The following is a 22,559-nucleotide window of genomic DNA, read 5'->3' as shown; positions in this document are numbered from 1 at the left end:
AATAGAGAGCCATCACCCTCACAAAAGACCCTCTGCGTGTCCGCACCTCATTTTCTCAAGCTGTTACAAAAACTGATGAGGAAAACATTTTAAAAAGGTCACCCACGAGAACTGACGCTGCTTATTATGTTATTGAGATATTTTAGTTTAAATAGGATTTTTTCAGCAATTTGCAGGTTACAACAAATGGACTCAACATACAACATAATGACACCAGATGGCATTTGAGAAAGGGCATTTAATTCCACAAGGAGAAACACTGATGTAAGTGCACTTTCACTTTTAGTACACTTTCTGTGAAACAGACATAACCATGGACAGAAGAAGTGTTAGAGACTGACCGAGAGAGAAGAAAGAGGTGACAAGTTTCAGGAAAGAGAGAGTGAGAAGAAGGTGGAGAGAGGAGCGCCAGCAAGAGATTAATCAATTTTGGAAAGAGTTCAAAAACACGTCTCCAATTCAGTGATTCAGAGTTGGCTCGCAGTCAGTGCAGCAGAGCCGGGGCGATAACTGGCCATAAGAATATGAAGCAGAGTCCAGACGTCTCCTATATGCCTCCCACTTGCCATGGCGTCCTGCTCCAGGGCTAAAAAATCCCTTTGAAGGAAGAGCAACAGCGAGACTGCCGCACTATGACATTAATAAGAGGTGGCTACATTTTTAAGCAGCATAGACGAGACTAGAGCAGCACCTGACCAGTGAGATGATTCCCTCTGAGACAATCAAAGAAATGCTCCTTAATAATACAAAACAGGATGGACAGTAGTATGAGTGAAATCATGCCAAGTTAAGTTAATCAACCCATATACAATGTATTGAAAAAGACAAAACTCATACTGTGAGACATACATGCTCATTTTAAACCCATGTGAACTGATATAGATAAGTGTCATAGTAAATGCAGCCGGGTTTTAATTCTCATACTTGAGCACGTCCAGATAATCTTGGCAAAGATGACCATGCTTTCCCAGATGTTCATGCCAGATGTGTCACAAATCCATTAATACAGACACGACCATAGTGTAACAAGCCAGCTCGAGGTCACCAGGTCAGGGGCCTACACTGGTGTGTGGTGCAACAATCATCAAACGCACAGTACAGTAACGCACGTACTAAGAGACAGCAGAGATTTTCAGAGACAGAGCTTGAAACACCACAGTGTTCATTCCATGTGACAGTGTTCTGAATAAAGCTGCACTGGGACAAATTCTTATCAAGAAGTGCACCTGTTTCAGTGAAGCTGAGCAACAAAGGTATGATTCAGAATTTTGGATTACAACTAACATCTTTTCATTGTGCCTTTGCTTTTACACTACGTCAGCTTCTTTCTTTCGCTAGCTAATCGTTAGCCTCTGTGGCTTCCACATGCTGACTGTTGCATAGCAGCAGCGTTTTCACAACTTTGCGTGTCATAGCCATGAGCTGACGGGTTGCGTTGAAAGGCAACACATGTGTCGGTCGCTAGTCAGCGAGCAGGAGGACACGCTAAAGTGATACTAAAAGCAGCTCGCTACAAGTCCTCATCAATGGAAGGTGATGTTAAGCGACAAACTGAAATGACACATGGCTGCAAATCAAAGTTGACATGGTCAGCCAACAATATGCCTCCGTGTCCGTTGCTGCAGTTCATTCAACATGAGCTGCTGTAACAACACTTCAACGGAGACTTGACGATAATAGAGCTGGACACACTTGTCTGTTTTGTAATTTGTTGCTCATAGTGTGAATATAGCATTAGATGCTAAACATGGACAACATGATGTGAGCGAGCTAGCATACTAATGTAGTATGAGTATGAGCAATGACCTCATACTCAGTCCTAAAAGCATAGCTGTAGTCCCTTAGTCTTAGTGTTAGGGTGTTAGTGTTAACCCGTTAAATTTAATTGATAGAGATATCAAATTAATTGAAAAAATGCATTTCCATTTGTAAACATACAAACTTTTACTATTGTAATTAGGATGTTATTAAAAGTGAGCATTTGTCACTGCTAATTAATTCCACAAAATTATTCATGATGCAATCACATTATTTCAAAATTCAGGATTAAATTTCATCAGTTTCATTCTGCTGTCAGCATTTTTGTTCTATTTAATTATATGACTCATACAAGCACTTATACAAGTGGGACATCGATCTTGCAAAGGAAGTGACAAGTTAAAAGCAACATTTTAAACATTTTGTCAGAACAGTGATGAGTCAATCATGAGTGATATTTACCAGCGGATGGTGCAGTTTTCTGTCACAATATATAGTTTCTCAGTTATGAAGTGTTTCAGATTTTGAATTTCTCTTGTTTCCTGTTGGTGTGGGGCAAAGTTGCCTTAAAGCACCTTTCAGAGGACCACTAAACAGCCATTTCATCACCCAAGGAGTCCGGCAGACACTCTGCATTCAGCACATTTAAGAGCCGAGCAGCACCATCGGCCCCCGCTCCCTCTCCCTGCCCCCAGCTGTCCCTGTCACTGCTTTCATCTGTGTTAGATTCGTACTCTGATCCGATCCCCGATTCCCTGAAACGAAGCAGCTCAAGTGCCCCCAGGACCTGTTCTCCCAGCAGCGAGCTTTCATCTGGGCCCCCGTCGCTGGGAGTCTCCCCCGTGTCCTGGCCTTGCTCCTGGCTGTCCGGCCCACGCGAGGAAAAGCGGAAGCACTCAAGCCGAACCCCACTGCCGCTGAGGCCCAGAGGGATGGTGTCAGTGCCTGTGGTGCCCGGAGAGCAGGGCCCGGGGAGGGCGGAGACCCAGGCACTGTCACTAATCTGGAGCTGTGATGGAGCAGCTAATGGGCCTGTAGATGACGAGGGAGTGAGCGGTTCACGGGGTGCGCTGGAGGGCTTGGCGCGGAAAGTAATCTCCAGAAGACTGTCCTGAGATCCCACTGGGGATGAATAAAGAAAAGATGGAAGAAAGAGTAAGAAACAGATAGAAAAGATGAAACACAACCCAGAAAATGTTTCTTTTATCGCGCACAAACACAGATGCAGGACATGTAAGGGGTGTCTGGGCAATGAGATCACAAGGAGTGGGAGTACGCCTGTCCTGACAGGGTTCGACAATTCATGACTTTAAGGAAGCATATTGCTATGGACTAAGGGAGGGGAGAAGAGAGAGCAGCACTGAATCCTCCGAGAGGGCTGCCATGGGATAATTAATTGTGTGCCAGAAGTGGATGAGAAGAGGGGACTGTAAGGAGCAAGAAATAAACTGATTAAGAGAAAATGTGAAAGGAGAAAAGGACGTTTTTGACAGCAACTCGAGGGGGGAAAAGATAGAAAAAGAGGACGATTAAAGGCAACAAAGGTGACTAAAAATACACTGTAAATGACGTGGTTAACTAGGAATAAAAGCCACTCACTAGATGTTAACTGGCCCGTAGCTTTGAGCTCGAGCTCCTGGATCTGTTTGACTAACAGTGAGATATGCTGCAGCAGGTCAGTGTTCTGCTGCAGCAGCCTCTGCACTCGAGCCTGGGCTTCGGTCCGTGCACATACCTCCACCGAGAGCTGCTCCTGGAGCACGTGCACCTGAACACAGCACATCATTAGGGACACAAATCAGAGGGAAAAAGAAATTTAAAAATAAAAATAGAAAAGACTCTGTCAGAGTTAGTCATGCGAAAGTTTCATAATGATTTTGGTTTCCTCAGAAGTCTTATAAAATGAGATGCATCAGAAAGAAAAATTAACTTCCATGAAAGGGGTCTTAAAACTCCCCCGGAGTTCGCCCAGAAACCACAAAACATCAACAAGAGAGAAAAGCATCTGTCTTAAATTGGGTTCCAAAGAAATTCCATCAGTACTTGTGCTGAAGCCACCAGCGCTTGCTGTTCCTGCTGCTGCAGCTGTCTCTGAAGGAGCTGGAGCTGGTGCTCCGCGGAGCAGGATGCCTCTGCTGAAGGTTGACCCGACACAGAGGCTTCAAGAATGGGAGAGCTCAGCAGAAGAGAGGGGTCATCAGATGCCTACCGTAGAGAGAACAGTGAATTTGATTTCTCTAAAAAAGCCTCTAAAAGTCATAATAAATAGTATGTAATATTCAATACATTACTAAATTGAAGTAACGAGCTTCGGACATGTTTAAATACCAGCTTAAGACTTGACAAACCTTACATAAAACCCTAGTTTTACATATGTTCCTATATAAATCCCAACTCCCCGATCAGGCTTTGAGAACTAAAGAAGGAGCCTGGATAAATGGTTGAACAACTTCCAGAAAACCCATCTTATTTTTAGTGCACCATATACATGTACTGTGCAATATCTTGTTATTCATGTCCAAATTGGAAGATTATAATCTCCTCTGTGGTTTTTCCAGTATTTTTATGTGGTTTTAACAAGGAAGTAATGCACTGTGAATCACGGATGAGCTGCGAAGAGCGCTAATAAAGTGGCTACGGGTTCAGTCAGTGGCTACGATGAGTCAGTGTGATCAGTGTTGACATATACGTGTTTGCAGTGAACTGAACACCTCTACTGACACAGTCCTCAATTTGACTGCTGTGTCATTCCAGGACAGTGCAGCTGAAAACGTCCGCAGCAACACGTGATGCTGCCAAACAACCGAAATGTCAGCCGTTGTATTTAAAATAAATAACCGTTGTATTTTAAATGAAGAAAACAAAGGATGGGAGGTACAGTAGGCAGAGTTAAAATGAAAGTACAGGGTAGGATAACCAGCAATCATAAATAACAGAGCAATACTGGAAAGAAAAGAAAGCTTGTCTGTATAGGAACATGCGTACACGAGTGATTTAAGGACAGTGTCTCTCTGCAAGTCAGAGATCCTCAGGGAGGGAAATGCAAAGAGACACTGTGCTGGAAGCAACAAGCCCGCCCACTTTCATCGTCATGGAAAAATCCACGGAAAGTTTCTTAGATATCACCACTGTTTGATGTTCAAGGCTTCAGTTTTTGATATGTGTATCCACTCTGCAGGATGTTTCAAAGGGAAAGACAGATCAGTGCAATCATGTTATGTTGCATAAATAAAGAAAATATCAAAGTGGGAATGTCTCACACTGTTACATAATTTCTACAGAAAGTTAAAGATGGGACTATAATGAAGTGAGCAATCAGAGAGGAGTACTTACTGCGGATATGTTTAACTGTAATGTATATCCAGTGACCACTTTTTTTTTTGCTCTGTTTTGTTCTCCACCGGTTGGTGAGAAAATCAGATTTCGTATGCTTCTCTACCTTTTGAATGATGTTTTAAGAGCGTTTGCGACAAAACGATTGACCAAAAGATGCTGGAATTCTCCACAGAGCTACAGAGCTGGGTGATACTTCTCAAGAAATATTCATGATAAAAAATTTAAATCTAGTTCTTACTAGTTCTTACTTATGGTTGAGGGGTTTGCTTTAAACTGGGATTTAGTCATTTAAAAAGCTGACTACCACAGGGATCCTGCACACAAACGGGTCTAATCAATCACAGCGTATTACAAATCAACAAACAAATAAACAGAAAGAGTAGCATCATCTAACGTAATAGTGAAGATGGTGTTTTAATGAGGATTTAAACAGTGAATATATAAACAGATCTAAAGATAAATAAAATGTATGTCCTTCTGCTGAGCTTCATGACTCACAGACTGTGTTAATGTGCGACTGTGGGAGGAGCAGCCATGAAGGACGTGATTTATCTGTCATGTCTGAGAAGGAAAATCAATACGGTGCGCTCTCTAGTCATTATTACCTGATTCTGAAGGACACTTGTCCCCGACCTTCAACCTGCACACGGCAGCGATAGAAATTACATGTGACAAATGTTGCTGTGTTTATTGCGGCACAGCAAGTAATGCGAATATGAAGCTAATTTTCCTATTCTGGCGTAATCATGTAATTAGACGTAATACCCGTTCAATTCAAATCAATTAACTCCTCGGCAGAACAGCAGCAGGCTTCTCCCTGGAGTAATGAAGCTGAGGATGCCTCAGAGACTCGGCGGGGAAATGAACGCACAAATATCCCAGAGCAGATAGCGGCTCCTTCGACAACACAGGATCAGCAGAGCAGCGCTAGAAAAACCCCGTTCAACCCACCAATATTTAAGGAAGCCCTTTAGCACATAGCTGCTCCCTGCACCGTACATCATTCAGTGCTCTGATCCTAATTCGAGGTCTGGTCAGAGCAAACTTTCAGCGTGCTCCTCCGTGAGCTGTGAGATGAGCCGCATTTTTGATTAAAAGATCTATTTTTTAGAGGAATATGGGAAAATATACTAAGCAAGAAAACACCCTGCAGAATAAGGACGGGACTAGAACATAATCAATGATCTAAGGACGGATTTGAGCTCCAATATAAACCAGCATGCATCGGTAAAGACCTCATCCAGGTTTAAGAACTGTCTCATAGTGGCTGGATATTGTTATGATCATGGTTACAGGGATTATAAGGGGAATATTTTGGCAAATGACATGTCCCACATATAATTAACACTTACTGTCTCTATGCTAAATGACAAAAAAAATAGTTGTTTTGTGCGCATTCCCAATGATATTTGCACTAAGAGACGTACGGTAATTTTGTGACACGCTTTGTCAATCCTCCCCGGCAACACTGCAGATAATTGATCAGTTTGGGATCTAGTGAATGTGCAGGCCAGGTCAACACCTCGGGATGTTCTTCATGTTTTGTTAGTTGTTCCTAAATTGTTTCTGTCTGTGTGTCTGTGTCAGGCTGCATCCTGCTGTCATTACTATGGGGTGGGGGTGTCTGGTCTGTTCTAGGTGGGTGCTACATGTCTAAGTAACATCCATGTGAATGCCAGGTACAAATGTTTCCCATCAGAACGTTGTATTGTTACAAGATGGCCATGTTATTTACTTCTATAAAACCCATTTTTAGCTTCTGGACTAATTTGAAAGGATCATTTCAGCATTAGGCAAATTTTAAAAGGCATGTGTCACCAACGGCCGACACTTTCAAGCTAACATTATGAATTTAGTGTGAAATCAGCAGTCATTCAAAGTGGTTCTGTGAGTGCCTATAAATACCACTTTACTGGCGTCATCACTGCAAGGTTTCCTTATTTATAAATTTCAACAGAGCGAGAGAATAACAAGGCTTTGTGCGAGCGATGCCGAACAGACGACTGACGACTTCAACAATCTACCTTCCCATCGCTACCGAGCGCCTCGTCCTTTTTGCTCTTCTCCAGGTCTGATGAAGAGACGCACTCAATGCTCTCCTCTGTTGTTGCTTCAAGGTCCGTCTCCTCCGATAACGCAAACCTCTTCTTTGCTGAGAAGAAGAGAGAGAACAGATGCATAGGAGGGGCTTTCATGCTGTCTCTAGCGCGTCCTTCACAATTTGCGACGCATCCAGAGGCAGTGACAGCAGCCCCATCAGCGAGCGAGAGAAAGGCAGAAAGGCTTTGATCAATGGCTCGCGCAACTCAACAAAACCAATTTGCAGCGCCAACGTGGCAAGTTGCTGAAAAAATTGGTGGAGGATAATGACATCTTTTCTCGGAGAGCTGTGCTCGGCTGCCAATGTTTGTCTCTGGAGGCGCTCAGGGTTTTTGTTTGTGTCAGTTTGAGACTAAGTATGTGTGTGTGTGTGTGAGACAGAGGGGGAATAGAGAGGAGAGACATGAGGGCAGAGGTTTTACAGATACAGTTCTGTGTGCGCCTGTGTAGGCGGGAGTCACCTGGTACTGCGTCCAGATCCTCCACCTTCCCCTCCTCCTCTTCATCCTCCTGCTCGTCGCTCTTCTGTTGCAGGGTCAGCTGGTGGCACACGTCGAACGCCTGACCCACCGTCCGCACAATCCTCATGGCCTGAGACTGTGAGGGGGGACACGTGAGGGAGTAATAGAGTTTTGAGAGCAGGGGCAGTCAGACGACACGGCAAGAGAGCGCGCAAAAAGTCAAGATGCGCGGCAGGGTAGAAAACAAGGTGCCAGAAAAGTTGGAAGGAAAGTGGATCAGGAGAGTAAGGGCGTGAGCAGGTTAAAAGATGTAATATGACAAAAAAAAAGTCACAATTGGAGGTTGTGAAAATTGCGACGGAGAGAAACAGGAGGGGGTCGAAACCAAATTAAAAGCTGTAAATTCTGCAAAAACTTTGACTGCTCGCCTTCGTCTGCCTTCTTTCCATGGTTTAGGCTGTCACTGTGATGTATTGGTCTATCTCAGAAGCAAGTGGGTTTGATAGCAGGGAGAGTGAAGACAAAGTTTGTTGTTGCAGACGGCTGTGAAGGTGCGTCGGCTCCTTGTCATCCATCAATGACAGTTTAATTTAGATCAACCCAGAAATCAGCCACTGAAGTCCTAAAGCAAAGTTTTTGCCAGAAAATGTAGGAAACTTCTAAACAAATCCTGTTAATCTCCGGGGATTTAAGGTACGATGTGTTCCAATGATGAGTCACATGCAGCCCTGACACACAATAGTTAATGAGAGACCTTCAGGTATCAGCTCAAAAATGGAATGGAAGGAATTATTTAACATTCGGTTGCATTTTTCTCTTTAAAAGTCTTTAAAAAGTCCATCTGCTACCAGTTTTTTCCAAAGAAACAAAGAAACAAGTTTTTTGGCCATCTAGCTGAGTGTTGTGCTAAGTTCACACATCACAAAATGACAATGTGTGGCCACATGTTGCTGAAATGCTTGAGGTCGTTGTCAGCTTCAGAATAATAGTTGAAAGAAACACATGTGAACGGCCGACGCTTTATCCCATCATTGGAAAAAAAAAAGCTGAAGCCACCCTATTTTTGATTTGTAGTGTGCATGGCACGTGTCCAGCGTCTGCTTCCATCTCATTATCACTGGCTCCCACTGAACACAGCTGGCGTGGCTCTGTCTAAAGGCTACGCAATGAATGATGGGTACTTAGTTTGGCAAAACTCAATAGATTTGATAATCTTTAATCCACAAAGTCTAATGTTAAAACAGCATGTGTTTTTTATTTTTCTTTCGCTTTAGAGCCAGCCCAGCTGTTTCCTAGCAAAACGTAGCTCACAGTTGGATCCAGCTTCCTAGCGGTATAATGGATAAAATGTTGTATGAGTCTGTGTATTCTTCTACAGTCCCCAAAACTTTAGTAGATGAAATAGAAAAATATTTTTATATCTGTAAATTAGACCTGTAATTCTTAAATCCAAAAATATGGAAACAATGTTTTTTTTTTTTTTTTTTTAAATTAAATAAAAAAATGAACATAATTGTCAGATTAACTGATAATGCAAATAATTTGTATTAGTCAGGTTCTATACTTTAAATTACGTTTTGAAAATTAAACTCCAGTGTTTATTAAGCTGAGCACTAAAGAGAGTGTAGCATCTGAGAAACAGGCACTCCTCTGATCAATGTTGACGTTTCTTCTCCTCTAAAGCCTCAGTATACAATCGAGTGACAGCACCCTGAATCCACGGGAATTAAGCTTTATCCACCACAGTCTCACTAAAGGTGATGTTTTCCATATTGAACATTTCCAAGAGCTGCAGTGAATGAAATATATTGCCTTCTGCCTGTGGAGAATCATCCAGCCTCAAGGCATTCAGTCAATATGTCAAGGTAACTCAAGCTCCAATGTAGTTCACTGAAGTGAAATAGCAACAACAACATGAAGAAAATGGAGAACTGACTCCGCTGCTTCACGGATGCAGAATTTAATTTTGTCAGTTTTGTCATTTCATTTTTTTATTTTTTTTTTATGGTCATGTTAAACCGCTGGCCCTGATGTGCTCGTCTGACATCCAAGCCTCGTTGCTCTGCAACTCGCTGTGATGAAAATAAATCAAATCTCCTCTTATCAGCCGCTCCATCTCCTCCCGCTCAGCACACATGCTCGGCCTGCAACACCCAGATAAGGCTGTGCAGCCTCCGGAGGTAACGAGGCACCACTGGCCGAGTCCCTGACAGTGTGGTGGGTGTTCCCATCAGAAGTGGTGAGAATGTCTTTAAGTGGAAAAAGCCTGCTTTCTTTTCTCTTCCCACCCAAATGATTAGTATTCAGCTTCGCTAAGACACTGTCTGCCTGGTATCCATGGTGAGGGGACCGGAGTCAACCTCGTGGATGCCCCGTCTTTGTCGCGGAGGAAAAATTGTCTCTGCTTGATATGCAGATATGTGTAGAAGGACATGCCTTTCATTTAGGATTTAGGATGAGACCAGAGAGCTCTGATTCCCAGTTTAATGGTCCATGTCTGAGGAAAAGGTCTACCTCTCTCAGACAATAAGCATGAGAGGGATCATCAGTTAGAAATGTAATGCAATGTGCTAATGTCGCAAGATTCAGGAAAAGACTCAACAACGATGAGTCTGTAGAACCCTCACAGCTGTCCTGTTGTTCAGTCGCAGGCATATTCATTCCTGCCCAATTTTGAAAATAACCCACATTTACGAAAACTTTCTTTACTCATCTCTTGCGCACAGACAAAAGCTAAAAGAGAAGATTGTCAGAACCCTCCTGCCTTTATTTTAAACCTGACACTTCAGACACAAGCCTGTCAACCACACTCAATGAAGACTGGAAACGGTTCCAAACAGCAATCTGAAGCCTGAAACAAATGTGACCGAATCCTGCGACAAGTGCCTCCAAAGAGCTCCGATTAACATGTCGTACCTGTGTATCTTGTCTAAATTAATCTGAAAGATAAAAATGTGTCAGTTTTACGTTTCGTTTTTTTTCCGGATCGTGTAATTAAAAGGCGTCTTTTAGAGGTGGTGGCAGGCGTTGTTTTGTTTCCTTGCTTCCACTCTTTGTCCTGAGGAGCTGTTGCTGCTGGCTGTGCCTTCATGTTCATGTACAGATACAAAAGCAGCGCCGGGACCAAACTATCACCAACACCATTAATAAGTGTAATGGTGAGGAACGACGTGGAAATCACGTCACCTTAAACAGAGCTGGAACTTCCTGCTCAATTCCAGCTGACTGTTCACCTTTTTTTCAGGTGAAGACTGTATGTTGACCCCGCTCTAAATTATATTACTGATTTGCAATTATTGTTATTTTCTATATTGTCATGAATGTGCTTCAGAACTTTGAGTGGGGCTCATGCACTGAAATGCACCTCATTTACACAACGTGGCACCAACAAACACGAGTAAATTCTAAGCTGAGGGGCAATTTGGGCACAACAATGAAAAGAATGGTTCTCAACCAGCATGACTTTGATTCCTAGTGAAGAGCATTTGACAGGAGGTGGATTACAAATGCAAAAAATTACCAAGCCAAATAAGATCTAAATCCCAAATGGCCCACCGCAGCAACACAAACACGTCTCATCAAAGAATATCTCTGAACTGAGCTGACATGGTCAGTATTTGGACCATTACAGTTCAGTCTGATTGTTAGTAAGTGTTGAGTATCACTGTTGTGTCCTGACCTGTTCTGTTCTTTTTTTATTTATTTTTTTAGACGTGAATTCAACAAAACTGTGGAGCAGATACTAAGTGCTACTATGCTCTACTTATATGTATGCATTTTTTTTTTTGCACATATAGACCTACACAACTAAACGATGTAGGTTTCCATTAACGTTATGCGGGGGAGGGTGGGTGGGTGTAAAGGTGTAGTGGATGTAAACAACCTTCTCCAGCATGTGCAGCATATTCATCTACATTCAGAACATGCCACTGAAGTTAAATCACACAAGCAATACTAATTAGTCTACTGCCAGAATATTATCTAATTAGGTCTACATGAGATAAACCTGAATTTTTGTGATGAATAGTACTGGGTTGACAGATTTAACGTTAAAATAGGCCATTAAGAGAAAATGTTATGGTAACTAATGTTGGTTAGTTAACCAAAGGACAGGGAAAAAATAAACTGAGCAATTTAAATATTGAAATAATACAAAATGATTTGTTTGATAAATGTGGTGCGTTCTGCATTCGGAAAAATATCAGCTGCTCTGAAGATTCGGTGATCACATTAGCAGCCTAATGTCATTTAGGAAACCATTTTGTTGAACGGTAATGCAATTTCTAGGAGAAAAGGTTGGTGACGTCCATGAAAACACATTTCCAACTCAAACTGTTTTTGTGCATGACCTCCATGCTTGAATGAGAGTTTAGTGCCAATGTGGGACTGACTTGGAATAGATTTAGATTTAGACTTAGACGGACTTTAATGATCCACGAGGGAATTTACTTTGTCACCATAGCTTCGTTGCACATAAAGACCACAAGAAAGATAAAAATGAGATTAAAGTAAAATGAAAATAAACAGGGCAATCAAAAAAAATTGGCACAACAGTGTCCAAGGTGATGTGGTTGTTTGGCCGGTTGCATAGCAACAGCGGCATCAATGTTCATTCTAAAACATCAACAAGGTTGAAGATTTATAACAGTTATTTATTGTGAATAGGCTCCATTAAATTTTTTTGCTACTGGAATTTATCGATAGAGTACTATTTATTATTTATCACCACGTCTACAGCTCTTCAGTGTATCAGGAGAACCACTCACCTTCCTCTTGGACTTGAACACATTGCAGCGGAAAACGTTGCTCTGTCCTTCTCTTGCTATGTAGCTGAATATCTTCAAGTCTTGAGCATCATGCGAGACGTAAAAGATCCTGTCGGGGCAAGACAATACATGACATCAGGCCAATGGGTTACTCAGTAGCTCACACGTCTCCTTGTGTTCGGGCCCACCTGTAGATAGGATCCTGCGTCACCAGGGTGGTATTCTCATCCCACGACCACCCTTTTCTCTGTTGCAACACAAGAACACATTCACTTACACTGACGAACATGTCATGTTAAGAAAAAGTGCAGTTCTACAAAACTGACCTTTTTCTTTTTGCGCAAAAGCACTTTGACAAAATCTGTCGATACAACAATGTTGACTTTCTTTTTCTTTATGTTCTTCAGCTTGAATTCATACTGTGGAGGGGGAAAAAAAAGATCTAGTTAGTATTCAAGGCTGGCCATAAAAAAAAACTATAATCCAAAAGTTAAACTGTACAGTGCTTCAGGACTTGTAATAAATATCACATCAAGATGAAGCTGATAGGAGGTATGGTGCAGGCGGGGATATTTTTTGCCAGCGTTCTCCTCTGGGGAAAACTGAGATTGAGTAAACATCGAGAAACTGTCAGTTTCTGATTCTGGGAGCTGTTTAAGCTTTCAAAGGCCGCCTCCCCGTAGGGAGGCAGACATGTGTGGGACACTTTCATCCCTCTGAAAGATTAATACTGGAGCCGACACCCTCTGCCTCCACTGCTGGCTCAGGCTCCTAACATCAGGGCTGGGAGATCTAACGACTACCAGAACTTACACGAAGTAACGCTGCTCCCTTTGGAAACGCAAAGTTTGGGCGTCAGATGATTAATTGATCAGATGAAGCTCAGTGAAGTTGCTCACTTTGCTCGGCAGCTTTTGGATTTTCTCTCCTGTCATCTTTTCTTTGGTTTGTGTAAAAAATAACAGCCCCGCGCTGCCTTTTATTTTCAACGGGACGCCTTCTCTTCTCATGCTTGCACGCACGTTTCGGAATAAAAGAAACAGTGAACACGGCGCATGGTGCCCAAAAGTGCTTTGCCTCGTGCTCTCATCTAGTTAATGTGTCTTGCTGTGGTGCAGACCGCACTGTAGACGCTCAGGTGAAGGACGCCAGACTCTTAACATGCGCATTATCCAGGCTATCGCAGCCCCACATAAACTGGGACAAGAGGACCATCCATCCCTGCACGCACTGCTGTCAGAGGGAGGCGAAGTGGAACACAGGAAGGGTTCGGGCAACATCTTCTTTGCACGTCAACCTGAAGCTAATTCAAACTAGCACTAACCCCAGCGGCAAATTAATCCCCCAGGTTGATCCAGATCTTCTCTCAGAGCCACTGTGAGCCCTTTAAAGGACGCTCTCCGAATAAGCAGAGGCTCTTGATTACTGCGCCACAGAGCAAACACACAAACTCTTTTCCAGACTTTTTATCGATTCTAATCTCGCCGCTGCTTTTACAATCCTTTTGTTTATGCTGTTGTCATTAAGAGCCGTTTGATTTTCTCTTCTTCTTCTTTTTTATTCATTTTTGCCTCAAAGCTTCACAGAAAAGCGTTTTAAGATCTCTAGATGTGAGCCACATTTTACAGGTGTTTATGTAACATTTGTTTGTTTGAGCACAGTGGAACCAAAAGTTCACCGGCCTTGGCATATTTTTAGATCTGAAATGCTGTATTCATGTGTCCCTTGTCATCAGCTCAAACTCGCAGCCAAGCATCTGAATAATTTAGAGAGAGACATTGTAAAAATCCGAAAAAAACAAAAACAAAACAAAAACATATCACTGTGCAATGACATGGCCACCAGCCTGCACCGAGTGTGAGGGATCAGGATTAAGTCTTTCCTTGGGCACCACTGGGGATGGGGCCGACCTCATCCCCACACAATAAGTTGGATGTTTGATTAGATCTAAAAGCTGACAAGGAGCTAAATCCTCTCCTCCCAGCTCCTCAGCGTAGCACTGCAGTGATGTTTAATGACAAGGTGGCGCAGTGTTTCCACTGGCCTTGTCTGGTCTGAAGAAAGGAAGGAAGGAAGGCTTGAGAAATGCTGTTTTTGTGATATGAACCTGTGTGCGGTATCTCTCCTCAGCCAGAAAACTCAAGCTGCCTCACGAATGCTGCAGTGATTTAAACTGACAGCCCTCTGAATCTCACAGACAGGTGATTTATATACTGAGGGTGGAAATATTCCCCTGAGCGCTGGTCACAAGTGCTCAGAGGTGCACTCACGTACATAACTGATTCAGTGTTAACGTGCTTAAGCTGCTATTGTCACCAGGATCAAGTTGAGTGTCTGGAAATGACAATTGTCTTACTCTGATCCTCCTCATTGCAGCCACTATCTCCATTCGGCTGCCGGGGCGGCCCACCTCCAAACTACCAATGTACTGCAAAACAGAAAGAAAAGATTTAATGACGGGCTGTTTGAAGGAACGAAGGCAGCAGATTATGTGGGAAGTGCTGTGTTTTTCTTTTTCTACCAGTTCTGACAGCTTTTTCTCTGGTTTTCTGAAGAGACTATTGTCCTCTAGATGAAAGCTGAAAGAACTTATTCACGTGAAGAATACAGCAAACACTGGTTTTAGCTTTAGAACATGAATTAAATCTGCATATTTTACAGGTTTGGAGACATCTGTTGACATAACCCTTCTGACAGGGTTTTTTTTGTTCACCTTTAGACCAATCAGCTACTTAATGTATGGACTTAATGAATTGTTGCCTTATTACACACTGATTCATTTTTGCATGTCAGAAACCAAAGAGGAGTAAAGCTTGAACTGAAAATTAAATTAAATGCAAAAATTCAGGAGTGGTCTGCTGTCACAAGAAAATTCTGCAAGGCATCATAAAATCACACAGTCAGTTATTGTGAGGGCAGAAAACACAAAAATTACAAACATATGCGTACAAGCATGACCATGAAGAAGTGACAACTGCAGTATATGTCCGTGTTTGATATTTTATGGTCCTCTGATCCCCGAGCCCGGAATCCTTCCTGTCAGCCACAAAGTACAATCTGTTGCAGAGGGTCCTTACCTTCGCCTCGAAGCAGACCCCATGCTTGAACACCTCTTCGTTATGCATGGGGATCCTCAAATCGTGCGCGTCATCCACTAAATTGTACTTGGTTACTCCTGGCATCGCTTTAACGAAAGCCCACTTGCTCCCGACTCTTGTTTTACGACAGCGCTATAGGGACCTGCAGATATGCGCATCTCCTCCGGCGCCCTGCCTTCCCCTCCGCTCTTTCATCGGAGGAGAGACGCGTCACTCCGGAGGTCAGGCGGGTTGAGGTGCTTCCGTCGCGTCCGATTGATTGGTTGATGGTGTCAATTAACGCGCTGCCCGGTGATCGGTGAGTGGACTTATTGACCCGTCGGCTCCGGTTTGGTCTGATGCACGACGGAGAGGCAGTACACGCCGTCGCCGCTGCCGCCACCGCGGTCCCGATGACGCACGGATCTCAACACGTTTTTTCACCCCCACTATCAGATCAAACTCGGGATTATAATTTATCAATCAGCATTTCGAAAACCCAAGCCACCAATTAAACTCGATTCAACATAAATGAATGAACGAATGAAGGATTTAATTTATAGACTCGACCAAATTTATAGACTCGACCAAACACCAGACTGCAGCTGGTGTTTGGTTGAGTGACATCTAGTGGCCTCACAGCGAAAAAGCAAGTCCACAAGCACTACTCTGCTTTTCATGGTGGATTCCAGGAGCCCACGAGGGTCTACGAAGGGGTCTCTATTCCTTACCTGCAAACTGAAAACTAATCCGTACAATAATTTGAACTCAGGCACATACAGAGGTGGAAAACAAACTAAGTAGCCCACATTGTTTTCTGGGGGATAAAGGGAGTGGAAATAGCCCTGTGGTCCTGCAGTTATCAAATACAATAACACATGCTTTGAACCTGGTGGAGCTCCACGAAACCCAACTCTGGTTTGTTTGTTCACCAAATGCTAACACAAATGCAGTTTTGACCTTTATTTTCCTGGTTCCCATTTAACATTTAAGGAGTGAAATTAAGTGGGAGTACACACACACACACACACAAGAAAAATATCACTTTGGTATGCAACTCTTTGACTTAGAGGAGCTATTATTGCAATTAACAGCCAAAATGTTGTTGTTTCCTTAAATCATTGGTTGAAACCAAAATCAGAGCAAAAAAAACAAAAAAAACAAAAAACAAACAAACAAACAAAAAAACAGAGAGAATAATTCATACAAACAAAGTTGGTAATGGTAAAGGAGAGTTAACCAAAATAATATCAGTTTCAGGTCATAAAACCAAAACAAAGACCTGAAAGGACTTAAAATGTTCCATGGAAGTGAGACAACCGTAGAGTTTTCACTGGATTTATCACAACATCCTCATCATTTGTATGGTCATTTGAGTCCTATAAGATAATATGTACTTTATACAGCAGTTTTAAGCTAAAACAGTGTTATCCAAAGATAATTTAGTTTTCTCCTCAAATATAAAGTGACATCTTGGCTTCACCCTCACCTTCCGTGTCTTAATAAACTGGTTTCCGATCAGACTTCAGTAACACCATCTCTCCAGCAGGTGGCAACAGAGCTCTTTACTCTTTAGAGGATGCAACACCTGAAAGTGCAAAAGCCAGAAAAATGAAAAGCCAACGTCAAACATTGACTTTATATATCAAGCGTACAGTTTTTTATTCACCGTGTCCTTCGCCTTTATCTTTCTGTGCAGCCTGTCTTGTATTGACCTGTGATTGTGGTACGGTCCGTCTCAGTCTAAGGCACGCACACACTCCAGTGAGGTGGTCCAGATGAACAGACTATTCTGTCATTCCAGGAAATCACGCCGGTCCCATCACACACCTTCTTATTGTGTAAGATGCAAGTGTGACTGTTTCTGGGAACAAAGTGTCCTCTGAGATCATTCATAGAGAGTGAACAAAAATACTTCACCAAGCGCTTGAGGAGGCCTTCTCCTTTTATCTGCCCTGTTCCGGTCATCGCTCTGTGCTCCGATTCCTGCAGTCAGATCCATGGTTTTCTGCGTGTGTCGTCTTCTTTAAAGAACTTTGTTGACTGTGACATGTTTACATTTGACTGAATTGATCTTTCGAAGCTAATTGTTCTCACACGGGAAGGCTGGCTGAGAATGGTCACATGTGTGTCAGATGTTAAGGCATCTTCTTATCTTCTCGGTTGCACAATTTATCATCTGACATTTCCTCTAGTGCAAATTTCCTGTTTATAGTTTACTTACTTTTAAAGTCCATCTGTATAATACGTTCATATATAGTACCTCAATCAATCGTTGTGTATATTCGCTCACTCAACTGGATATGTGGTCTCACCTGTACAAAGGTTTCATCTGTAAATATTGTCCATGTTCTATGAAAAAAACCTGTACCATATGTCATTGTTTTTCTCTCGTCACATGAACGTCTCTGCATTTTATTTCAAAAAGTCGACAACCTAATCGAATCTTTAAGGCCGTGAGACTATAACCTCCCAGAGGGAATTCAGAATGAAAATGTGGATGCACTCGTTGATATGGCAGCTCCATTAGAGCAGGTATGCACTATGCACCTGAAACGACCAATGAGTCCTAATTAATTGGCACGAATACGTTGTTTGATGAGAAAATTAGTCGTCTGAGACCTGTCCCAGGCCAGGCTTCTCAAACATGGATGTTTTCTAACTTGTTCACTCACTTTTGAAGCTCAACGTCTGCGTGCGGCTGAGCCGGTCATACAAAGGCAGCACAAAGAAAGACTTTTTATTATACTTGCTATTTGTTAATTCCAAAAGTTTTCTCACACTATGAACTTTAAAATCATTTCACTGTTCTAAAACATCGCAGATGTATTGAACAATTCAAATATTTGCCGACTGCAGTACTTGAATTAATTCCCTGGGAATCACAAATACTTGCTAGATGTTTGGGTCCGGACCAAAATGAAGGCATGACGCAGGCATCGGTGGAGCCACACTGTCAGTGTAGCAACAAACTCAGCTAAGAAGAAGAAAACATGCTTTAAATAGACTTGTGAGTCAGTGTCACCAGGGTGATCGTCATTAACGTAATTTTTCACATGGGCGAACAGAAATCAGGTGCTGTGTTGATATCTACAAACTGTCACGTGCCCATGTGTTGACTGACATTAGTCCTGCTGCTCGGAGACATTCATTGCTCTTTATAGGTCAATAAACCCAGTCTTTGTTTGACATAGTGGCCCAATACAAAGCTGACTTTTCCACAAATCGTGCTACATTGTCACCATGGAAGTCACTCAGTGATAGCGGCATTATTTCTGTGGACTTGTACGTCACACCACGACCTTGTCACACGCAGAACTGGCTCTTGTGACTTCAGCATGAGTTCATGAAAAGCTTCTTCCGTGTATATAAAAAAAGAGAGTCTTTAGAGTCGCGGGTATTGGCTTGTTTCCAAAATTCTTCGCGGTAAACTTGTTACTCTGTTATGACTACCAGCAGCATGCCAATATTTTAAGGTTTGTTTGTTGAATAGTGACAAGATGAGGCAGTGTACACATAACAGCCTCCAGGCGCACCTGAAGGTTGTTATCATGCGGAGATGAAGCACCATTAAAGATTACATTTTGTAAGATTTAATTAATCACTTTCCTGCCGAGAGTTAAATGGAAAAGATTGGTACCACTCCAAAGTCTACATGCTGCTATAAATATTAAGCTCCGACGGGAACAGCAGGACAGATGAAACAAAAGATACATGTAACGTGGTACAGTGGTCACAGTGGTCACAGTGGATGGTTCACTCATTGTAAATCTATATTTAATGGACAAAGTGACATCAGTCGTCCCATTTATGGCTTTGTGCAGGACTTTAACTCTGATGTAATTGTCTGTTAAATTCAAGTCCTGTCCGAAGAAGTTCACTTAGTGTTGATTAGGCTAATCACCAACAGGTAAATCTATTTCTGAGTGCACCAGAGTTTTCCGATACTTGTCTATGGCTACTTTTCCACACTAAGACATTTAATGTTGCCTGCCAGACCCTATGAAGGGAGCAACCATAATGACAGAGATGGAGTAGCGTATAGCGTCTAGTCCAGGGACAGCTGTTATAAATGGGCTAACAGGGCTAAGCGCCTCCAGGCTAACACAAAAAAAAAAAAAAAATGAGAAAAGTATTTTCTCTATTTTAAGTTTTGGTGAAACCAATGACAGCACCACAAAGTCTCTAAATGGGTCTCTCAGTGATTTTTTACAGCCCCAGCACCCCTGTTCAGGTTCAAACTGCAAAATCTTTTCATTTAATAAACTTAATAAAAAAAAAAGTTGAATATTTTGTTTGATTTGGGTCGCAGCTTGTCACTAAGGGGTGATTAAGGAGCCCTCAAGCCAGACCAGACGAAAACCACTGGTGTGGAGAACTAAAAACGTGCAGTGTAGCTGTAATTCCAGGATGAAAATTCTGATGGTCCAGTTCAAAAAGTGAGTCTGCGTGTTCAGAGGAGGGAAAATAAGAAAAATAGTCGAAAAATAAGAAAGTGATCAATAGAGAGCACAAACTCAGTGAGTCTTCCCTTGACTGTGGGGAGCTGGAAGAAGAGAAGGGACACGAATCATAGGCATGTGCCAACAGTTTTCCACTGGGTTACACACAAAGATCTGCAGCCTTTGAAAGCCAGTGAACATTCAGCGTATAGGTCATTCTTCAGGAGAGAATGGGGTAATAAAAAGAAAAACATAAACACAGTTTTTTTTAATGAAAATGTGTCTGGGGTGTAGACAGGCTCATACCCACATGGTCTCAGTGTTTGTGTGATTATCCTAACGCCAGAAGGAGGGAGACAAATGTTCTGCAATTTAACATCTAGCCAAGGAAGTGTATTAAGCAAACTCCCCGACTTTTCCTTTAATGAAGCTGTTGGCTTCAGATTGATGCTTTGCTCATATTTACTTTGTGTCTCTCCCTTAAATAGTAAAAGGGGATCTTTGATCTCAGCTGTATCACTCAGCTATTGTCCAGTCTGGACTAAACAAAACAGGCAACAAATGGTGGGAAACAAAGTTTCAGAGCTAAACAATTCCAATGAGTGTAAGATGTACGAGTTACGTAATTTGTTGGACACGTCAAGTAAGTGCAATTGTGGGAAAGAAGTCTCGTCTTTTGAAATGTGATGCAAATATAGACGGAGATGACAACTCACTTCCTTTTAATGTATCACAAGGATGTTTCCTGAAAGCTGAAGATGGAACTGGTCAGGTCAAACATGAACATCACACAGGGGGCTGTCCTTGGTAGGACAGACTCTCACAAACCAAATGTATATGTATATGTATATGTATATGTATATGTTTATGTATATGTATATGTATATGTATATGTATATGTATATGTATATGTATGTCTTTTAAGTCTTTTCTTCTTCATGAACTAGACCAGACCTAGTCACACCCGCTCTGTGTCCAGATTAAAGTCCGACTGACTCATGTTTCCTTAAAATGTACGAAACACACGGACTTCCAACTAACTTCACTAAGAAACAAAACTATAAACACAACATTCGGTGTGGAAATTTACACTACTGGAAACCAAATGTGCTTTCTACCTCATCGATGTGAGTCATCGTGTGCCTTGACTCAGTGCTGGCTTCATACTGTATGCATCTCGTACTGAAACAATGCAGAGCAGATGTTGAATTAAGAGGAGCAGTTACAGCGTGGCACATCTCACTGCGTTTTAATATCACACATAATCAGATTGTGAGGCACTTTTGATCATTTCAACAAGTCGTCACAAAGGGGTGTATTTGTAGCTGCCTGTTTCGTCCCACTTTGCAAATCAAATCACATTAAAACGACTTTAATCTCTCGTAGTGTAATTATTTCACACTGAGTCCTGTGATGGACCCCTCGGCTGTGCTGGGTTTGTTGCCTTGGTAACCCGGTAACCATGGCCGCAGCTCTTTGTTTTTACACCACTCCACCAAGTTCAAGCTCGGCTGGCGACGCTGTTAATCACCACTCTCACAGCAAATATGTTTTAAAATGAGCGCGCTGACTCATTTTCACCGTTGAAGCAGGAACCCTGGTGAACCAGATCCACCGTTTAACAGAGCTCCACCTCTCGCAGTGTGAGCCGCGTCTCCACCTTCCTGACATTCAAAGCTCCCCACTCGAATTGATCCGTGCTTTGGAAACACTTGTGTAAAATATACCTGCTTTAGCCTCTCCTGTGCCAGCTCATTCAGGTGTTCAACCTGTCTGTGTTGACAGTGTGCACTAAAGCGTAATGATCGCCTGTGTTTAGAAAATAGTGCACTAAAATTAACCCGATCTTCTTGTTTTTGTTTCCTATCTTTGTGGTTATTTCGAGGCAGCCAGCATGGAATAACTATTTTAAACCTGACAATAAGGAACTTGTGTTCAAAGCTTTGTACCTAGAAAGAGGGCAACACAGCAAAATGAACGAACAGTGACGCTGCTATTGTAAACAGTGATATCCCACTTCGGAGCCTCCTGGGTTCTCATATTTATTTGCATGTTTTATTCTATAATGAACTAGATGGAGAGTTCATATCAGTGTTAGAGAGAACACTGGTATATTTTTAGTGCGCACATTTGTGCCTTTACTTAAGGGGTGAAAAGTGAAGTGACAGAGAGAAAGGAAACAAAGAGAAAGGAAGGGATGGCATGCAACAATGATCCACTGATTGTTTCAGTTACAGCGATGTTAACACCTGTAAGTGTACTCCACACAAAAAAAGGATTAACATGAACCTCTCTTACGTCTCAGTTTAAGGTGTGCGTCGGAAACCAGTCCTGGTGTAAAAGGTGACTTGCGGACACTTGAAACTTACACTGAACAAACACTGAAGATGGGCTCTTTAAAATAAAAATATGCGCCCGTTTTCCACCAGATAGGTCATTTCATGCCTTTTCATCCAGACGGGCAACTGATTTACAATCCACCCACATTGAGCGCACATTATTTTCTGTTTTGTGTTTCTTCAAACATGTCTGGAGGGGGTTTTAAGCAAAGAATCTTCCCTTGTTTACCACAACACGACAGTAAGTGACGAGAAAGGGAAAAGCCCCTGTCTTTGGATC

The 22,559-nt window shown here is 42.3% G+C and overlaps 1 protein-coding gene across 1 annotated transcript; it reads right to left on the bottom strand.

Annotated features, from left to right (window-relative positions):
- Positions 1-218: 218 nt before the first annotated feature.
- On the bottom strand, positions 219-16,092 carry LOC125011442 (carboxyl-terminal PDZ ligand of neuronal nitric oxide synthase protein-like). The gene is made up of 10 exons (XM_047590664.1): positions 15,499-16,092; positions 14,778-14,849; positions 12,748-12,840; positions 12,610-12,668; positions 12,422-12,530; positions 7,656-7,791; positions 7,119-7,246; positions 3,802-3,963; positions 3,358-3,526; positions 219-2,880 (listed from the first exon to the last, which is right to left on the bottom strand). The coding sequence occupies exons 1-10, from the start codon at positions 15,601-15,603 to the stop codon at positions 2,348-2,350; spliced, it is 1,566 nt and encodes a 521-aa protein (XP_047446620.1). The 5' UTR covers positions 15,604-16,092; the 3' UTR covers positions 219-2,347.
- Positions 16,093-22,559: the final 6,467 nt, after the last annotated feature.

Source organism: Mugil cephalus, chromosome 7, assembly GCF_022458985.1.
Source record: "Mugil cephalus isolate CIBA_MC_2020 chromosome 7, CIBA_Mcephalus_1.1, whole genome shotgun sequence".
Lineage (NCBI taxonomy): Eukaryota > Metazoa > Chordata > Actinopteri > Mugiliformes > Mugilidae > Mugil > Mugil cephalus.
This window is presented reverse-complemented; position numbering and strand designations above follow the sequence as displayed.

What these genes read in the sequence shown, in the direction of transcription:
- LOC125011442 (XM_047590664.1), bottom strand. Translation starts at nt 15,603, where the DNA reads ATGCCAGGAGTAACCAAGTACAATTTAGTGGATGACGCGCACGATTTG. An exon ending in TTTTGCGCAAAAAGAAAAAG is followed by an intron (nt 12,669 to 12,747) that starts GTCAGTTTTGTA and finishes GTGTTGCAACAG; the next exon opens with AGAAAAGGGTGGTCGTGGGA. An exon ending in GGATCTGGACGCAGTACCAG is followed by an intron (nt 7,247 to 7,655) that starts GTGACTCCCGCC and finishes TCTTCTTCTCAG; the next exon opens with CAAAGAAGAGGTTTGCGTTA.